The 17,078-nt window shown below is 36.2% G+C and overlaps 2 protein-coding genes across 2 annotated transcripts; both read right to left on the reverse strand.

Annotated features, from left to right (window-relative positions):
- Positions 1-6,394: 6,394 nt before the first annotated feature.
- tnip2 (TNFAIP3 interacting protein 2) lies at positions 6,395-10,207 on the reverse strand. The gene is made up of 6 exons (XM_051890147.1): positions 9,753-10,207; positions 8,981-9,274; positions 8,780-8,869; positions 8,342-8,620; positions 8,087-8,203; positions 6,395-7,782 (listed from the first exon to the last, which is right to left on the reverse strand). The coding sequence occupies exons 1-6, from the start codon at positions 10,071-10,073 to the stop codon at positions 7,540-7,542; spliced, it is 1,344 nt and encodes a 447-aa protein (XP_051746107.1). The 5' UTR covers positions 10,074-10,207; the 3' UTR covers positions 6,395-7,539.
- Positions 10,208-12,416: 2,209 nt separating this feature from the next.
- On the reverse strand, positions 12,417-16,549 carry scpp1 (secretory calcium-binding phosphoprotein 1). The gene is made up of 9 exons (XM_051890292.1): positions 16,082-16,549; positions 15,926-15,980; positions 15,781-15,828; positions 15,636-15,698; positions 14,029-14,058; positions 13,893-13,928; positions 13,737-13,769; positions 13,580-13,645; positions 12,417-13,497 (listed from the first exon to the last, which is right to left on the reverse strand). The coding sequence occupies exons 2-9, from the start codon at positions 15,977-15,979 to the stop codon at positions 13,057-13,059; spliced, it is 771 nt and encodes a 256-aa protein (XP_051746252.1). The 5' UTR covers position 15,980; positions 16,082-16,549; the 3' UTR covers positions 12,417-13,056.
- Positions 16,550-17,078: the final 529 nt, after the last annotated feature.

Raw genomic sequence — 17,078 nt, forward strand, 5'->3', positions numbered from 1 at the left:
CCAAATTCCTAACCTTATCCAATGAAGGGGAAATACAGAAACGACTGCAGATCAACATAAAAGGAGCAACCTAACACCCCTAATTTGCATGACTTGGCACCTTGTGACGGGTCCGTCCCCATCGTTTTGGTAAGAACGAATGCATGTGAAACACCACAACCATTTTCACTCAGTGTTTACGGTTTTATGCTGGCTGCATCTGCATACTTGAGCCATAATAACAGTGATGATAATAATGGCTATCCAAAGTTTTTGGACAATTTGCTCAAAATTTGATGAAGTCATTATGAATAGTTTAAGGTTTATTTTACTTTGTTTTCTTTCTTCTTACCTTATTACCAGGGTGTGGCAGGTACAATCCTGGTTCAGGCTGGTTTTTTCACTAATCAGTAAAACCATCTTTCATTGAGCATTATTGGATGCAGTTTGTGCAGTATTATTGTTTCTGCTGAGAGGTAAGTGTATGTTTAAGGTGAAAATAACCTTGAAATAAAAATATTTCAGATTTTATCATTTAACACTACTTATTTCAAGTAAGTGTGCCGTACTGAATACATATTGAGATAAAAGGTGAAATTTATCCTGGCTGCCGTCTTCATTTTTCTGAATTTCCGTCAGATTTATAAGAAAAAAACAGGGAAAAAAACTCCCCACCATTCCATGAAGGTTGTGTGTTAAAGTCAACATGAAATTAAAATAGACTTTTCAGTTGTTTCTTGTGTTTTTTTTTTTTTTCATGATTCTCCATTTCACGTTATTTCAAAGGAAAAACAGTGCTTGTGATGTTTAATTAAACATAATAATTTGGTTGTTTTTCTTTCACTTTTGATTATTAGAAGTTTATCTGACAACTCGGGAATTTTGGTGCAATATGGTTCATTTGAGCTAAACTTTGCCTAATACATTGTGATGACCCCATTCGTGGAACTCTGAAATAAACATTGAGATTGAACAATAATTTTAATACAAAAATTAAAAAATTAATTTTGTTGATAGTGAGTGATCAGAAGTAAGATATAACTCTGTTTAAAGTGACAGTGTGTTTAGAAGTATTTAAATGATTTTGGCTTTCACTTCAGAAGTGCAACAAAAAGTAGATTACCTCACTCTTCAAAAAATGTATTGGAATCACATTTTAAAATGGGAGGGGGGGTATATTTTTAATCTTCGAAACCACTTGACAGACTATTTCTAAACTCACGACTCCCACAGAGAGGGAACTTTTGTCACTATCCGTCATCATCAAACTTTGTTTTATGTAGGGCTTTTTTTTTCTTCACTTCCTGCCAAAAAAACTTTTTTGCTGTGTTGGAACGCCTACCTCCTTTTAGCATGTAACAAAGGAACAGATATAACAGGTTAGAGAAACTGTTGCTTGTCTTGTTCTGGAAGAGATGATCTCATTTGAGTTATTGAAAATGTTTAAACATTTTACACCATAATGCCATTCTAAATGACAAATATAAAATTAGTGCCTGGTTTATCTATAACTGTTTAAACATATTATCAATTACTAAAATGAGATGAGCATAACCAATGTCTGTCGCAAATGCAGATTGATATCTAAAAGCTTATATATATGCTTATATGATATATATATATATATATATATATACACACATATATATATATATATATATATATACACATTTATATATACACATTTATATATACACATTTTTATATATATATATATATATATGTATATATATATGTGTGTGTGTATATGTGTATATATGTGTATATCTCTTTAATATTTAGATATTTAAATTAAATTAAACTGCAACTATAAAAAGAACTAGCTAAGTTAGCAGATTAAAAGACCAAAGATATTGCCATCAGTTCATACTGCTGTCAGCACTTTTTCTGACAAGCGGATGCGATGAGACCTGTTTGTTCATGTGAAGTTTTGTATAAAGCCTATATAATATAAGGGTATTATGGTATAGTATACACTACCATTCAAAAGACTGGGGTCAGTAAGAATTTTTTTTTTTTTTTTTTTTCCCCAGCAATGGTGCATTAAAAGTGCAAGGTGACCGTAAAGACTTTTTACATTTTACATTTTTAAACTGTAATGATATTTTACTGTTTTTACTGTATTTTTGACCAAATAAATGCAGCCTTGGTGAGCACAAGAGACAAATTGTAAACTAAACAATGTTTTAGTATAGTAATCTAGAACTTTTATATAGTAAAATAAATGTATATAAAATATACATTTATTTTACATTTAAAATTGAAAAATATATCTTAAAATAATTTACTTAATTAAAATATATTTATTTACATAATTATATAAAAAATATATATAAAAAATCAGCACGTGTTTGGCTGGGAAATCAGAGAATGAACAATGGGAGATTTTGTGAATATCCTGGAAGTGCTTTTGTAAATCTGCCCACTTTTAGTCACCCATGATGCAATGCTGGAGTTACCTCATTTATGTAAAATCTTTTTAGTAAGACATTTCTGGTTGAGGCCAGGTTCATTTTGTACTTTCAACATGAAGTTCAAATTAGTTATTTTGACTGAATGAAAAGAACTACACAAGATGATTGCATACATATCAATACACAGCTGATCTTTTCTTACACAAAAATTAACAGTTTTCCTATGGACATTTGGGAATTAAAATTTAATTTGAGTACTAGATAAATGTAACAGGATCTTAGTACATTCCCTTGACACATTCATCCGAATATATCAACAACTGTCCTTTATAATCCTGTCTTGACAGGAATATGTGCAGAGCCTAGATGTCTAGAATCAGTCTTCCGAAGAGAGACTTGGACAATAAAAGGGTCTGGAAGAGAGCGAGAGCTGGGTTTATTAAAGAGGAATCAATGATCGGTGATGAGATAGTGTAGTTTGTAATCACTTGTGAAGATCTTTTCATTGAGGATGGCCCAGAGCTGAGGAGAAACAGAGAGCTCAAGAGGGAAAACCCCCATCGTTCCACATACTGGAATTGACAATAGAGTTCTGATCGCTCTTATCTAAAAAACAACACAGCAGGCCATGATCTAACTCTTAACACAGTCAGTAACAACAACATTCTGTTAAATAAGGTCCTGCTCTTTCAAATCAACTATGCAGTTAGCCAGTGATTGGGAATTCCCTGCTTTTAAGATTAAAGGCCATATTTATCTGTTTTGGCATAGCATTTGGCAAAGTTTTCCCAGCCAGAACAACATGGCAGGTAAAGTCGAAGATAATAATGGGTACACCATAGGCTACTTGATTACCCCCCCAGTTGTTGCAGTGCAGGATTCTTGTGAAGTGTTGACGTGGTGTTGAAGTTTTGAATCTCAATTCTGGAGCTAATTGTGTAAGTCTTTTACTGTAAAAGTCATGTGATCATGTGACCTAATTATTTCCACTTTCTGAAGGTGGATTGTGGTGTGTGTGCTTTTCTGCAATAATGTGCAGGCCTCACATTATTGTAGGTGTGTATGAAGTGTGTGTGTGTGTGTGTGTGTGTGTGTGTGTGTGTGTGGAGGTGGGGAATCCCTTCCAGCCTACCTTTCACTTCTCCAGGGAAAAAGGTTTCATAAAAGAACAAAACTACAGCAGGTCCCACACATCCATCACTTCAGCTTTTCACTAATCTCTTGTTACGTTCTTCACAGAAACACAATTTTCTCAATGACTTTGCAACTAATTACTCGGGTAGAAAAATGACACTGTTCTGTGCAGAAGTGTGTACTTGTGCTTGGGCGACGTCATTTCGAGAGTGGTGACCTGACTGAAGTAGAGAGCATGAAACTCCTGCTGGAGTTTTCCCTTCTACCCCCGTGGCAGCTAGCTGGGGCCTTGTGTCTGACCTCATCAAGGGTTTATTGACTCAGGGGACCATGATGCTCCTTCACATGTGTGACGTGATCTAGCTGAATATGGGCCTGCACAGATGACTGGTTTCCCAGATATAACACACACAAATGACTAGGGAGCCATTTAGGAGGAAAATTGCTGTTTGAGTTGACAATTCACAGAATTGCTCTTCAGAAACCATTTGGTTAATGCTGTCACTTTAGTAATCCTAATTCTATTTGTATATTTACAAATGTCACTCTGCCACTTATGGTTCCAACATGGCGCCCACCTAACAGTTTTACTCCCAAACAAATCAATTTCAATTTGACCTCACTATGCTTAACAATGAACAATTATATTTTTAGAGTACCACTTATTGCAACATGATTCTGTTGTTAGGGTTTGTAATGGTTTCTGATTCATTTCAGTTCAGACATAATGAAAGAAAAAAATGTGTTTGGTTCAGACTCACTCGATCAGAAAAACGGTTTTGACAAAAACGTTTTGGGAATCTTTTTGAAAGACTTCGCGGCTGGTGCTGCGGTATTGTGCTAAAGATGAAATTTGAGTCACGTGTACCCTAGTGCATTCGTCAAAACAAAGTATTGGCCTACTTTGGGTTTAAGAGTCAATTGTTTGCAACTCTAAAGATGTAATAGAGTGCTGCAGTGATGATGACAAAATTGCTAAATCGGCAACACTGGTGGATTATTGTTGGCCAACCTAAATTAAGAATCACCCTGGTTCCCTAGAAAAAAAAAAACCCAATATGATTTTTCCATTTGCTTAATTGGATTATTGCATAAAATGACCTATGTGACCAACCAAAGTTTTTTTTTTTTTTTTTTTTTTCCATCATGATAATCTTCACAAATGAAACTGAACTTTTGAAGCCTAAATACAATTACTAGAAGTAAAAAGCTTAATGTAGGCTATAAATGAACTACACCATGGCCGCATGACTGCAACTTCGCCACCATAAGGCTTCTGACAACTCTTTAAAAGTGCAATGTGTAAAATTTCTGAGGATCTATTTACAGAAATGAAATATAATATACATAACTATGTTTTCAGTGGTGCTTAAAGACCTTACATAATATACTGTTATGTTTTTATTACCTTAGAATGAGCCATTCCTATCTCATACACTAGTCGCCATTATGCGGCGGCATGTTTCTACAGTAACCCTAAACGGACAAACTGCTCTACAGAGCGTGTTTCGTCACTATGTTCGTTGTTGGTGTTTTTAGAGGCAGCTTGCATCATTGAATACGCATGAAGTAGTAGTAGTAGTAGTAGTCATCTGGTTTATTAGAAGCAGAGACCGTTCTTTGTTAGAAGTAGAAACTCATTGCTTCACACAGGCTACTCTCTGCTCTCACAGACGACAACATCTTTGTCTTGTGTCGGCCATACGGCCACCGTAGCTTCTCTGAAAGGGAGGGGTGCGAGGGGTGTGCACCTTTAGTTGCAGTTCGCAACCTCACCGCTAGATGCCGCTAAAATTTACACATTGCACCTTTAAATCTTTATTTAAAAACATTTTTTTCCCTGAAAGTTTGAGTTGGAATAGTTTGCAAGCACGCGATTATAAAAACAATGAGGGTTATAAAAGTTGACTACTGAGTAGATGAGTTTTTGATTCGGTGTGATGATGTTTAAAGTCCCTGACAACCTCTTTTAGCCACTTGTTAGCAACTTTTTCAAGACAAGCACAAGGTATTTTATGTTGTACAGTAAAATGTGAAAATATCTTAAGCTTGTTTTAACCACAGACCTTATATCAGACACTTAACCAAAAACTCACTGACTTCAGGACGACGGAACCCAGAAATGCTAAAATGATTCTGAACGTTTGAGTTTTGGCCTACAAAAATACATTATGCCTGTAGCACTCTATTAACTGACGCCATAAGATATCATATAACAAATTCAATATATCAAATCACATATCGGAGCACACAAGGTTTTCCAGTCTGTCACCAATGGCGAATACAGCCTATTTTAAATTGTCACGTTTTTGTTGCATTTTGGTCGCAGTCTGAATCACTTCATAGTGGCTCGTATAGTTCGTTTCTGGCCTATTAAAACTACAGCTGTGGTTCAGCTACAATACTAAAAGTACAAAATGTTTATATAATGTTTATCAGACAATAGTAATTTGATTCAGTGAATATGTGTTTGATGAGTTATTAGTTACAGACACTAGCCTTGTTTGGTCCCATAGCCTCCTCCCCTTTAAATAGCCAGTCCCACTATATCCCTCTACCCGACAGTCACCTACTTCTCTTCTGCTATTCACTTCCAGGCCTCAGGACAGCTGAGAATTTACTGCAGTTATAGCCTTCCCATTCAGTTGCGCTTGGGAAGGGGCTTTCCACCACTTGTGCACATACACACACTCTTTCAAATCCCATGGGACTTGAGTTTAATGCTTTATGACACACTATGCCTCATGATCTTACCAGCATGATCACAACTATCTCAGTGTCTGGTTTCCCATATCTTACTAATAATTACCTTTGACAGTACAAATACTCTCACAGACACAAACAAGGTTACACGTTTTAGAAAAGAATCCTTAAGCAAATAATTTATTATAAAAATAAATCATCTTATAGTTATCACATTTCTATGTTTTACTTTGCCATCTCTGTAATAATTTCTTTTCGTCAATTGATTTTTGTTGTTAGTGCCTTTAAACCCTGTAAAAATGTGCTGCAATAGGAGGCCATTTTGTCAGACGCAGCAACTGAGACATGAACATTTCACGTCTCAATTTACCAGGATGTAGGGAACTTCCTCTCTTACTTAAAACTAGAATGTTTTTAACTGCAGAGGGGGATCGAATGGCAAGTACCTCACAGTCAAAAGGTGCCTAGAAGTCTCAGAAAGTAATGACATGTTATATGTCAGAACCATATAACATTTATAATCGGAAACTGAAGTTTGATATACATTAATCAAATAGATTATTAATATAGTGTGTGCTGTGTTGCTCTGTATTTCTTGGTACAAATAAAATGATCTGATTTTAAAATTTAAGTTCAAGGCAAATAATAATATACCTAAAAATAAACAAAAAATGAAATTTAGAAACATTACAATATACTTTACAAATAGCACCATGACAAAAAGTATGAATTATATAAAGAAGCTTATGTATTAAATATAAATGAATATGTACTTTTATCATCTGTATTTGGAAATAAAAAATAGCAAAAAGTGCAAACCAGCTGATAAAGAGAATACATATCAGTGAGGTATATGATACCAAGTTTACGATCCATCTGATTATACACAGATCTGCAATACAGCATTAAGCAAAATTTGAATGTACCATGCTTGAAACCATGACACCAAAGAAATGGCAAAACCCAGTGACTTATAAACCGAAAATGCTTAAGATTGAATATCTTTTCATATCCAAACCATCTGCATTCTATGACAGCCATGTGAGTAAGCCTTTGAACTGGAAATGACCAACCCAAAGTCATATTCTGAGTCCTATGCCACAAGCAACCTTCTCAACATCAACCAAGTCCACAATCGAAAAAAAAAGAAAGAAAGAAAGAAAGAAAGCTCTTCCTTCGACTCCATCCTGTTTAAACGTGCCCCTGCCTTCATCATCACCCTGTCACACATCCCACAGTCTGCGAGCTTGTAGTGATTTTTGTCCTCAGTGCTTTCTGTGCCCTGTGAAAAGTCAGTGAGGTGAGAGACTCACAGCTTGGCACACTCGTCCCAGTGGTTTAGGTATTCGGCCGCGTGCTCATCGTCGTATGTTGTTAGACAACGAGGGCACTGCAGTTCAGCGGCTCCCTGCGGTGCAGTGTTACTGATAGTCCTCTTTGAGCTTGTTTCTGGGGGACTGTTCCTTAGTGGTTCGGCAGTGTCCGTCTGTCGGTGGGGAACTTTTTTAAGGCCCAAGTGAAGTCGGCGTGAGGATGAGGCGTCTTGGACACTCTGCGTGATGAAGAAACAATACACGCTATTAGAAAAAAATGGGCTTTGAATTTTTAAAACTCATGCTGGTTGGGTTTTTTAGTAGTATTACAAAAATTAAACCTCGTCCCTCAATGCTTGACTGCAAGCTCGCATTAATTATTTTGTCAAATATCATTAATTATTTATTTCGTAAATATCTTTTGTTTTTTCGGGGAGTTGCACCACATGACATCGTACAACCTGAACTAACCTTGTCATAAAAAGGTCAAATTTTCTCATTTTTGTTTATTCTTTTTAATAAGGCTTTTTAAATGATACTTGCCTGTGTGCGTATTTGCAGTTGAAGTCGCCCAACTTCGTCTTGAAGGTCCAGGATTTTACCCTGAGCCCTCTCTCGGTCTGCCCTCTCCGATTTGAAGTCCTCAATATAGGCCAGAACCTTATGCGAGAACAAGGAACGGGCTTGGTTTATGGGCAGCAAACCAAACAAAACTACTTCTCATCTTTGTTATAACAAAAATACAACAACTTCCTGTTTAAAAGAAATTCAGATTCTGCTAGTTGAACTGATACAGACCTGCTGCTCAAGCATCTGAATGCGCTCCTGGTCTCTTCTTGTATTGTCATCCCTCTCTCTGCTGAGTCTCTCGCACTCAATCATCTTGTCCTGCAGGAGGCCGTTGAGCCGCGCGATCTCCTGCTGGAACAAAGCCTTGCTGCCCGCACCCTGAGTTTGCGTCAGGGTCGGACCTGCGGATGCCAGACCGTTTGACTCTTTCAACTTTTGACACAATCCCCTCACATACTCCTCTCTACTGGAGTCATACTTCTGCCACTTTGAGTTTAAACTTTCCACCTGAAATGGAACAAAAACATGTATTTATGATGTGAACAGAAAAAAAAATGACATGACATTTTCCAAGAATATGTTACATTGTTTCTTTCCGTAAAAGGTACAGTGACATTTTCTGCATATGACGGGTAAAACAAATGTCAGTGATCATATGATCCTTACATAGGCAACTCTCTTTTTAAGCTGGTCATTCTCTTCTTCTAACTTGTTGATGATGACATTTAGATGGGGAACTTCAGGGGAATCTGTTGTCTTAAGAAGATACAAAAAAGCAAGTTGAAATATAATAGTTAAACAGCGATTTCTAAGTTTTTTTAAAGGCGGTCCAGATGTTGTAGAATGCTGATATTTTCCCCAACACACCTCATTAATTTGAGCTCTCTGATCTGTCATGGCTGTCTTGCTTTTCTCTTTCTCCATGCGCCCCAAAAGCTCCTGGCACACCTGCACGGTGGCCCCCAGTTGGGCCCTCAACTGCTCGGCTTCTTCAGCGAGAGAGGTGCAAAGGACGGCCCTCGTGGCCTGTGTCCGATCCCTTTCGGCCAAGGTGGAGCGCAGTTGCTGGATCTCCCTTTCTTTCTCCTGCTCGGGCCTTTCCCTGATGGCCTTTAGCTCTTGATCCTTCTCCTCCACTTTTTCTTGCAATCGCTGAATCTCCTGGAAAAAGCAAACAGTCAGGAGACTCTTTCATGCCTGTTTTCTGACAGTTCAGGTGAATGTGAACAACAAATACACTTGTTTCGCCATAGCTCAAGTATGTACTGTGAAGAATCCAAATACTCTCAATGGCAAACAAACAGTACAAATCTGCCGAAAAACATGTTTGCTGGTCAGGCTAGTCTGTTTTAGAGGATTTTGGGCACTTTTCAAATGATCACTCTGGGGGACCATCTTAAAACAGCTAGGACCAGCAACCCAAAGGCTGGATTTTTTTTTTTTTTAATAAATATATATATATTATTATTCATTATTATTATGTTTTTGAGTAAGGAATTCAAGAAGATATACTTTACAGTGCTTTAGGGTTGTTGGTATGAAAAAAAAAACAAAAAAAAACAAAAAAAACAATATGACATGTTATAAATGATTGCATAGGAGAGGTAGGAACACAAGTGAGAAACGTGTTATAACTTACTGTTTTACTGGTTTCCAATATCTGGGCGGTGTCCGCCTCTGATTCCTTGAGTTTTTGCTTTAATTTGCAAATTTCCTTACACAAACTCTCGATTAGAGATTTCGACGGCCCTACAATATAAGGCTCTTCTCCCTCAATGACCACGGTTTTCTCATACTTCCCAAGTCTTGCCTTTAAATCAGCGATAATTCCGTCTTTGGATGTAACCAAGTGATTTAAACGAGCAATTTCTTGTTGTGTTTCGTGGTAAAATGTGTTGAGTGTAGAGCAGCTGCGCAGCTTCGCCCTCAGCGCCTCGTTCTCCCTCTTCATCTCATCCATGCTAAACAATCGGCTCGCGCATTAAAACGAGTACATAAAGTACGTATTTCCCATAGATTGTACAGGTTTGAGTACATAGGCTTGCATGCGTCTGCTATAGACCAAAAGCAGAAAGCTTCAGCCTGTGAGAACCTCACTCAATTTCGAAATTATCTTATGAAGAGGGGATTTCCTTGCGGGGACTTCCCCCATCTCAAATTGGTATATTTTTTCTCGTACTTCACATAAAACATCGAAAAATAGTTGGGTAACAGCCCCTATTTTGGCATTAAAAGAGGTTATCTGTGGAATTGTGTGTGATTTAATTGTGGTTTTACACTTTTTTTCAGTTGCTTCTCTCCTCGGTGTGATATCAGGTTTGGGGAGATTGCAGTACAGCTTGACGCCGCCTGGTGCGTGTGCATGAAAAATGCGCGCTACCCTTCCTGTAAGCTGCCAGTGACGCGACGCGAAACCAGTGTAGACAGCTTCCTTGATTATAGGAACGTTTTAGTTTATCTAGTCGCTAACGGACAGTGTGAAAACGGGGTGTAAGTGGACTTTAACACGCACGCTTTAGTCATATAAAGTCCCTATGTACTGTCCACGCGTAGAGCGTGTGAAGGGAGCTGCTGTTGAACTTGGCAAGGTGGCAAGGCTTTCAGATAACTGAAGACATATGAATACTTAGTGAAGCTTCTATACCGAAGAAGGCGGCATGAATCAGATGAAAGTAGGGGAAAGTAAACATTTTTCACATTTTTAAAGGGATAGTCCACCCAAAAATGAAGGCTCTGTGATAGGCTCACCCTCATCTCGTTCCAATCCAAACCTGTCTTCTGCAGAACAAAAAAGAAGAAGGATATTATGAAGGATGTTGGTAACCAAACAGTTTCAGTTATACCATTAACTCTCCTTTTTTTTTTTCTTTTTTTTTTTTCAATGGAAGTCAATGGGAAGCCAAAACTGTTTGGTTACCAACATTCTTTAAAATATCTTCTATGTTACAACAAATAAAAGAAAGTTATCAAGTTTGGAATGACCTGAGGGTGAGTAAATGGTGACAGAATGTTCATGTTTGGGTGGACTATCACTTTAAATACATTTCAGGAACACTGGCCTGCACCAGGGGTGCCCAATCCTGTTCCTGGAGATACCCTCCTGCAAAGTTCAGCTCCAACCCTGATCAAACACAAATGAACCAACTAATTAAGATCTTCAGGAGCACTTCATTATTACAGACAGGCGTGTTGGGTCAGTGTTGGATCTGAACTCTGCAGGTTGGCATATCACAATTGGGCACCCCTGGTGTACAAATGTACAAAATGCACATATTACATTCTTACCCCAAAAGTTTGACGTAAATGTGTAGTGGTGTAAAATGAGTGCTGATATTCAGCATGCACAATGGAGTCTTATTGAGAACATGCAAAATGAGTGACATCATTGTAAATTTTAGCTGATTGGGCAAACTGACAGTGTTACAACTGACTCACATTCTATTTCCTGCTTTATGTCCATATAGAATTATTTTTAACTGCATTCTTACTGTAAACTTTGGGGAAAAGCGCATCTGACAGTTTTATATTGCCTTGGGTTTTCTTTCAAAATTCTTTACTCCAAATTTTTGGGATTTTTTTTTAACACATAATACACTGTATCTCTAAAAACCCCATTATTTAAAGCTTTCATCTTAGACCATCCCTCCTTGTCATAATGGATAATGCCTACCATTATCTTGGATCACATTATGCCAATTGTCTAGACAATGAAAGCCAATGGTGCTTAGTCTGTTATCTGAAGACTGAACCATAAAACAGCAATTTTAATTATACAGTAATTAACAAACTTACAATGTCTAAACCCTCATTCTTAGAGTAAGGAATCTTTATCCCTCTGCCAAAAGTAGCACACATGAAACAGCAAAAAGTCCCGCTTAGTGTGTAATGTTTGTGTGAGTTCATGGTGTTCTGCCTAGGGAAACCCCACCTCTGTTCTTTAAAGTTTGCCACCATCTTGTGGTATCAAAACAGCAATGACATGTGTTTGACAGACATGATATATTACTTGTAAATATAAATCAATCACACACACATATAATTGTTGCAATATTCCTTATTGCTCTTTCATAGCTTGATGTTACACAACAGTCATTTCAGCTCTCTATACACATTTGTATTGTTTAGGCATGCTTTTGAAAAGGTATGAACTAAATCTGTGAAATTATAGGCAATGAAGTTGGTAATTACTCTCGGATTGCATTAGGACAACCCTTTCATTTTAGGAATGTGGAGGTGCTTGTGTTTGCAATTTTTTTAGCGTGAAGAATTCCTGGGGAAAAACAGCACTCATGCAAACCACAGCTTTCTTTTTCTTTACTTTATTTATTTGAAAATGGTTAATACCAACAGTAAAAATAAATGACTACAAAATCTATAAATATATATTTTTTAAAAAACAATACTGCACACAATTCAGTCACACTTTACAATAAGGTTTCATTTGTTAACATTAGTTAACATGAACTAACAACGAATAATACTTTTACAGCATTTATTAATCTTAGTTAATGTTAATCTCAACATACTAATACATTTTTAAGATCTGTTAAATAGTTAATGCACTGTCAATGAATGTCATTTCATTAACATTAATAAAGGTTAATAAATCCTTGAAGAATATATTGCTCATTGTATAGTTCACATTAGTTAATGCATTAACTAATGTTAACAATGATACTTTATTGTAAAGAGTTAACAATAGGGTAAAGTATAAAAACGAAATATCAATATTTATTTTTATTTTAACTTAAGAATGATGTAGACTGAGGTACCATAAAACATTTTTAACAATTATTTAATGGTTTATATTAATATATCAATTTCCTCACATTCCCTCCTTTAAATATTTTCCTTAATAGAACATTCCCATTTTAATATGTTCCTGGGATTTCCACTTGCAGATATCAGAGCATTGAGTCATAAGATTATGTCTTAAACTGCTGCTAGGGCTCAGTGACATCAGGCATTAGGAAGCCATTGAATGGGTCGGTTGCACCATCATCACCGATATCCTGAGGAAAGTCTTCCTCGCTGTCACATTCTTGGCTGTCAGCCCCGGGAAGGCACTCAGTTGAGCGACTTTCGCTATCCACTGCGCTGTTTTTGGACTCGGTGCTTTCACTGCTACTGCTGCTGCTGCTGCTGTTGCTCGTATTATACTCAGTACCTTCAACACTGTGTTCAGTGCTTTCACTCGTGTCGGCACTGTTATCCTCTTCCTTTGTGTTCAGAACAACCGTTTCCTGGCTTTCACTCGATTCACTGCTTTCACTTTTTTTTGATGCATCACTGGTGGATTTGATGTAATTCTCGTCTGGCTGGCTGGTCGCTTGCACTTTGCCACCGTTGTTCATATGGACCCATTTGAGGGTGTAGATCCAGCCCTGTATGAATGTATCATGATGGTCATTATTCTAGTGTAACCACACATTTTGTATGATACATATAACATTCAATGTTCCTTACCCTACGAACGTTCTCTTTACTGCTTTGAGTGTTATCTGATGTCAGTGAAGTGTCGCTTTTTCCAATCTAGATAAGCATAGATAAGACAGAGGACAGTATAAAACAGAGAATCCATTTCCCTGCAATGAATAGGCTTGAGCTATGCAAACTAACTTACCAGTCTTTCCACAGAATGGCTTTCGCTAGAGATCTTGAAACAAAATGTATAAAAAACATGGATATTTTTAGTCATATTCATCTGTTTAGTGGTTTTGTAAATTTGTGAAAATATATGTAATTATTAATAAATATTAACAGTAATTATTAGTTATACCGGTTCATCTGAGTCAGATTCAAGCGATTCTGAGCTCTGTAAAGAAAACAGAGAAACTGAAGTGAGTCTATAACCTTAACAGAAATATATTTAGTATAGTCATTAAATTTGTTGACATAATAGTCTTTGCACTTACACTGCTGTCGGAGGCATTTTCCTTGGACTTCTGTAAAATAAATAATTTATTTTTATATAAACTAAAATTGTTTGACCTCATAAAGGCACAGACTATTAAAAATCTAAAAAAAAAAAAAATATTCTTTAATTTTTTTCTGGTTTTACACAGCAGAACTTTTGCATTACATACATGCATTAGTACAGTTGCAAGAAAAAGTATGTGAACCACTTGCAGAATCTGTGAAAATGTGCAAAATTTTAACAAAATAAGAGAGATAATACAAAATGCATGTTATTTTTTATTTAGTACTGTCCTGAGTAAGATATTTTACATAAAAGATGTTTACATATAATCAATAAGACAAAAAAAAAATAGCTGTATTTATTAAAATGACCCAGTTCAAAAATTTGTGAACCATTGATTCTTAATACTGTGTGTGGTTACCTGGATGATCTATAACTGTTTGTTTGTTGTGTGATGGTTGTTCATGAGTCTTTTGTTTGTTCTGAGCAGTTAAACTGAGCTCTGTTCAGAAAAAATCTCCAGGTCCTGCAGATTCTTTAGTTTTCCAGCATTTTTTGCAAATTTGATCCCTTTACAACAGTGACTGAATGATTTTGAAATCCATCTTTTCACACTGAGGGCAACTGAGGGACTCAAACACAACTATTAAAAAAGGTTCAAACATTCACTGATGCTTCAGAAGGAAACACGATGCATTAAGAGTCGGGGGGTGAAAACTTTTGAACAGGATGAAGAGGTCCAAATTTTTCTTATTTCGCTTGAATATCATTTTTTTTTTCTTCAGTACTGCCCTTTGGAAGCAACAGAAAATACTTGCATGTTTCCCAGAAGACAAATTAAATACAATTTACCTTGATCTTCAAATTCCAAATGTTTTCACCCCCCATCTATTAATGCATCATGTTTTTTTTCTGGAGCATCAGTGAATGTTTGAAACTTTTTTAAAAGTTGTGTTTGAGTCCCTCAGTTGTCCTCAGTGTGAAAAGATGGATCTCAAAATCATTCAGTCACTGCTATAAAGGGTTCAAATATGCAAAAAATGCTGGAAAACTGAAGAATCTGCAGGACCTGGAGGATTTTTTTCTGAAGAACAGAGCTCAGTTTAACTGCTCAGAACAAACAAGAGACTCATGAACAACCGTCACAAAAAAAACAAAAAAAAAAACAGTTGTAGATCATCCAGGTAACCACACACAGTATTAAGAATCAATGGTTCACATACTTATGAATGGGGTTATTTTAATAAATTCAGCAATTTTTTTTTTTTGTCTTGTGGATTTTATGTAAACATCTTTTTTGTAAAATATCTTACTCAGGACAGTACTAAATAAAAAATAGCATGCATTTTGTATTATCTCCCTTATTTTGTTAAAATTATTAACATTTTCACAGATTCTGCAAGTGGTTCACATACTTTTTCTTGCAACTGTATATAGTTGGATATTCTTGGTGTGAGCAAATAACAATATTCTCCTATATGATATCAGATGAGAAAACTATTTTTTCTTATACAGTGAAGACATAAACAGCTGTCTCTTCTTCTAAATACACATTTAAGATTATTTTTGCATGCATGATGTGGAATTTGACTGGAAGCGTACCTCTTCTGAAGGTTCTGAGGTGTTACTCTGGTCGGAGGATTCAGATATTGAAGAGCTTTCTGACTGTGGATATAAAAGATTATTAGAACAGAATTACTTAAAACTTAACACAAAGTTTCTTTAAATTAAAGTCAGCATCACTTACAGAGTTGGATGCATGTTGAATCATCTCCATAGCCATTTTATGCAAGATCTGTGTGATGTAATTCAAGAAAGAAAATTCTTCACTCTTTGTAAATGTATGGGAAGTCCATTTAAATGTTTTTAAGGTTATTCACTGCAGTACTCACTGGATTAGCATAGGCTGCTCCCAGCAGACAGAGAATCAGGATGACAGGTTTCATTCTGAAATACAAAATCTGAAGATTAAAATCCATATTTCTGTTCAGTATTTATATTGTTTTAAGAATATGTTATAAAAAAATTAATAGGTTTGAGGACCTTACCTTGCTCTTCTTTTAGTCCAAATGCAAAGTCCAAGAAAGAAGGAGAGATCGACTAAATGAACGAGTGTTTATAGCTAAAGCTAAAGACGGGATTTAATGGTATATGTCTAGAGAAAGCGCTATTTAACAGGCTGACTCTTCATTAAGGTAACAGCATCACTTCCTGCTCGCCAACTCTCAGATTACTGTGGGGGCACATTAACTGAAGCTGGAACACAAGAAAATAAGAGTGCCACAGTAAGAATGTTTACATAATGCAATGACACACACTACAGTGCACTCACCCAAGCTTCCTCTCCTGTACGTGTCTATTTTAGGATGCTAAACTATAGGGCGTGTGGCCTCTAAATACTAAGTAAGAGTACAGTCTGATCCCACACTGGGACAGGAAGTCCATAATAAGAGCATTCCAACCTCCTATTTTTTTTTTTTTTTTTTTCATAGACAAGCAGTACTGTAAATACCTTATATAAATTCTATATGTTTATTATGAACCTTATGGATATATTATTGAAAACAAGAAATGGCATCATTCTTTTATAATAGTTTATTCTTGAAATAATCCTATGTTAACTTCCCATACATTTATTTATTTTATTTTTTTTGCTACATTTATTACATCACCACTTCCTGGAGCTCCATATTTGGAGTGCTCCTGTTTTTTTTTTTTTTTTTTTCCTGTGTTGGTGAAGAGTGGAATATTTCCATTTTACAAACATTCCTCACAATTATACTCGTAATCATTGCAGTGTACCAAAAACCCACATAGAGCTGTGTTTTGAGATGTTTGCTGATAACGGAGCAGAGGAAATATAAAACAATGCACAGTAGTTCACTAATGAATATTCAGCTCTTGCAATTTGAGTGGAATTTGCTTGCAGTTATAATAAGATTTCCTGAGAAAGGTGAATGTGGAAAGGGTAGATGGAAAAAAGATAAGTGAGAAAAGGGGTCTAATATTTAAGAGATCTAACTTTAAGAGAATTATATTATTATT

This window comes from Ctenopharyngodon idella, chromosome 1 (assembly GCF_019924925.1).
Source record: "Ctenopharyngodon idella isolate HZGC_01 chromosome 1, HZGC01, whole genome shotgun sequence".
NCBI lineage: Eukaryota > Metazoa > Chordata > Actinopteri > Cypriniformes > Xenocyprididae > Ctenopharyngodon > Ctenopharyngodon idella.

What these genes read in the sequence shown, in the direction of transcription:
- scpp1 (XM_051890292.1), bottom strand. Translation starts at nt 15,979, where the DNA reads ATGAAACCTGTCATCCTGATTCTCTGTCTGCTGGGAGCAGCCTATGCT. An exon ending in GAGCAGCCTATGCTAATCCA is followed by an intron (nt 15,829 to 15,925) that starts GTGAGTACTGCA and finishes TACATCACACAG; the next exon opens with ATCTTGCATAAAATGGCTAT. An exon ending in GTAAAGAGAACGTTCGTAGG is followed by an intron (nt 13,498 to 13,579) that starts GTAAGGAACATT and finishes ACATTCATACAG; the next exon opens with GGCTGGATCTACACCCTCAA.
- tnip2 (XM_051890147.1), bottom strand. Translation starts at nt 10,073, where the DNA reads ATGGATGAGATGAAGAGGGAGAACGAGGCGCTGAGGGCGAAGCTGCGC. An exon ending in AGAGAGCTCAAATTAATGAG is followed by an intron (nt 8,870 to 8,980) that starts GTGTGTTGGGGA and finishes TATCTTCTTAAG; the next exon opens with ACAACAGATTCCCCTGAAGT. An exon ending in AACTGCAAATACGCACACAG is followed by an intron (nt 7,783 to 8,086) that starts GCAAGTATCATT and finishes TTCATCACGCAG; the next exon opens with AGTGTCCAAGACGCCTCATC.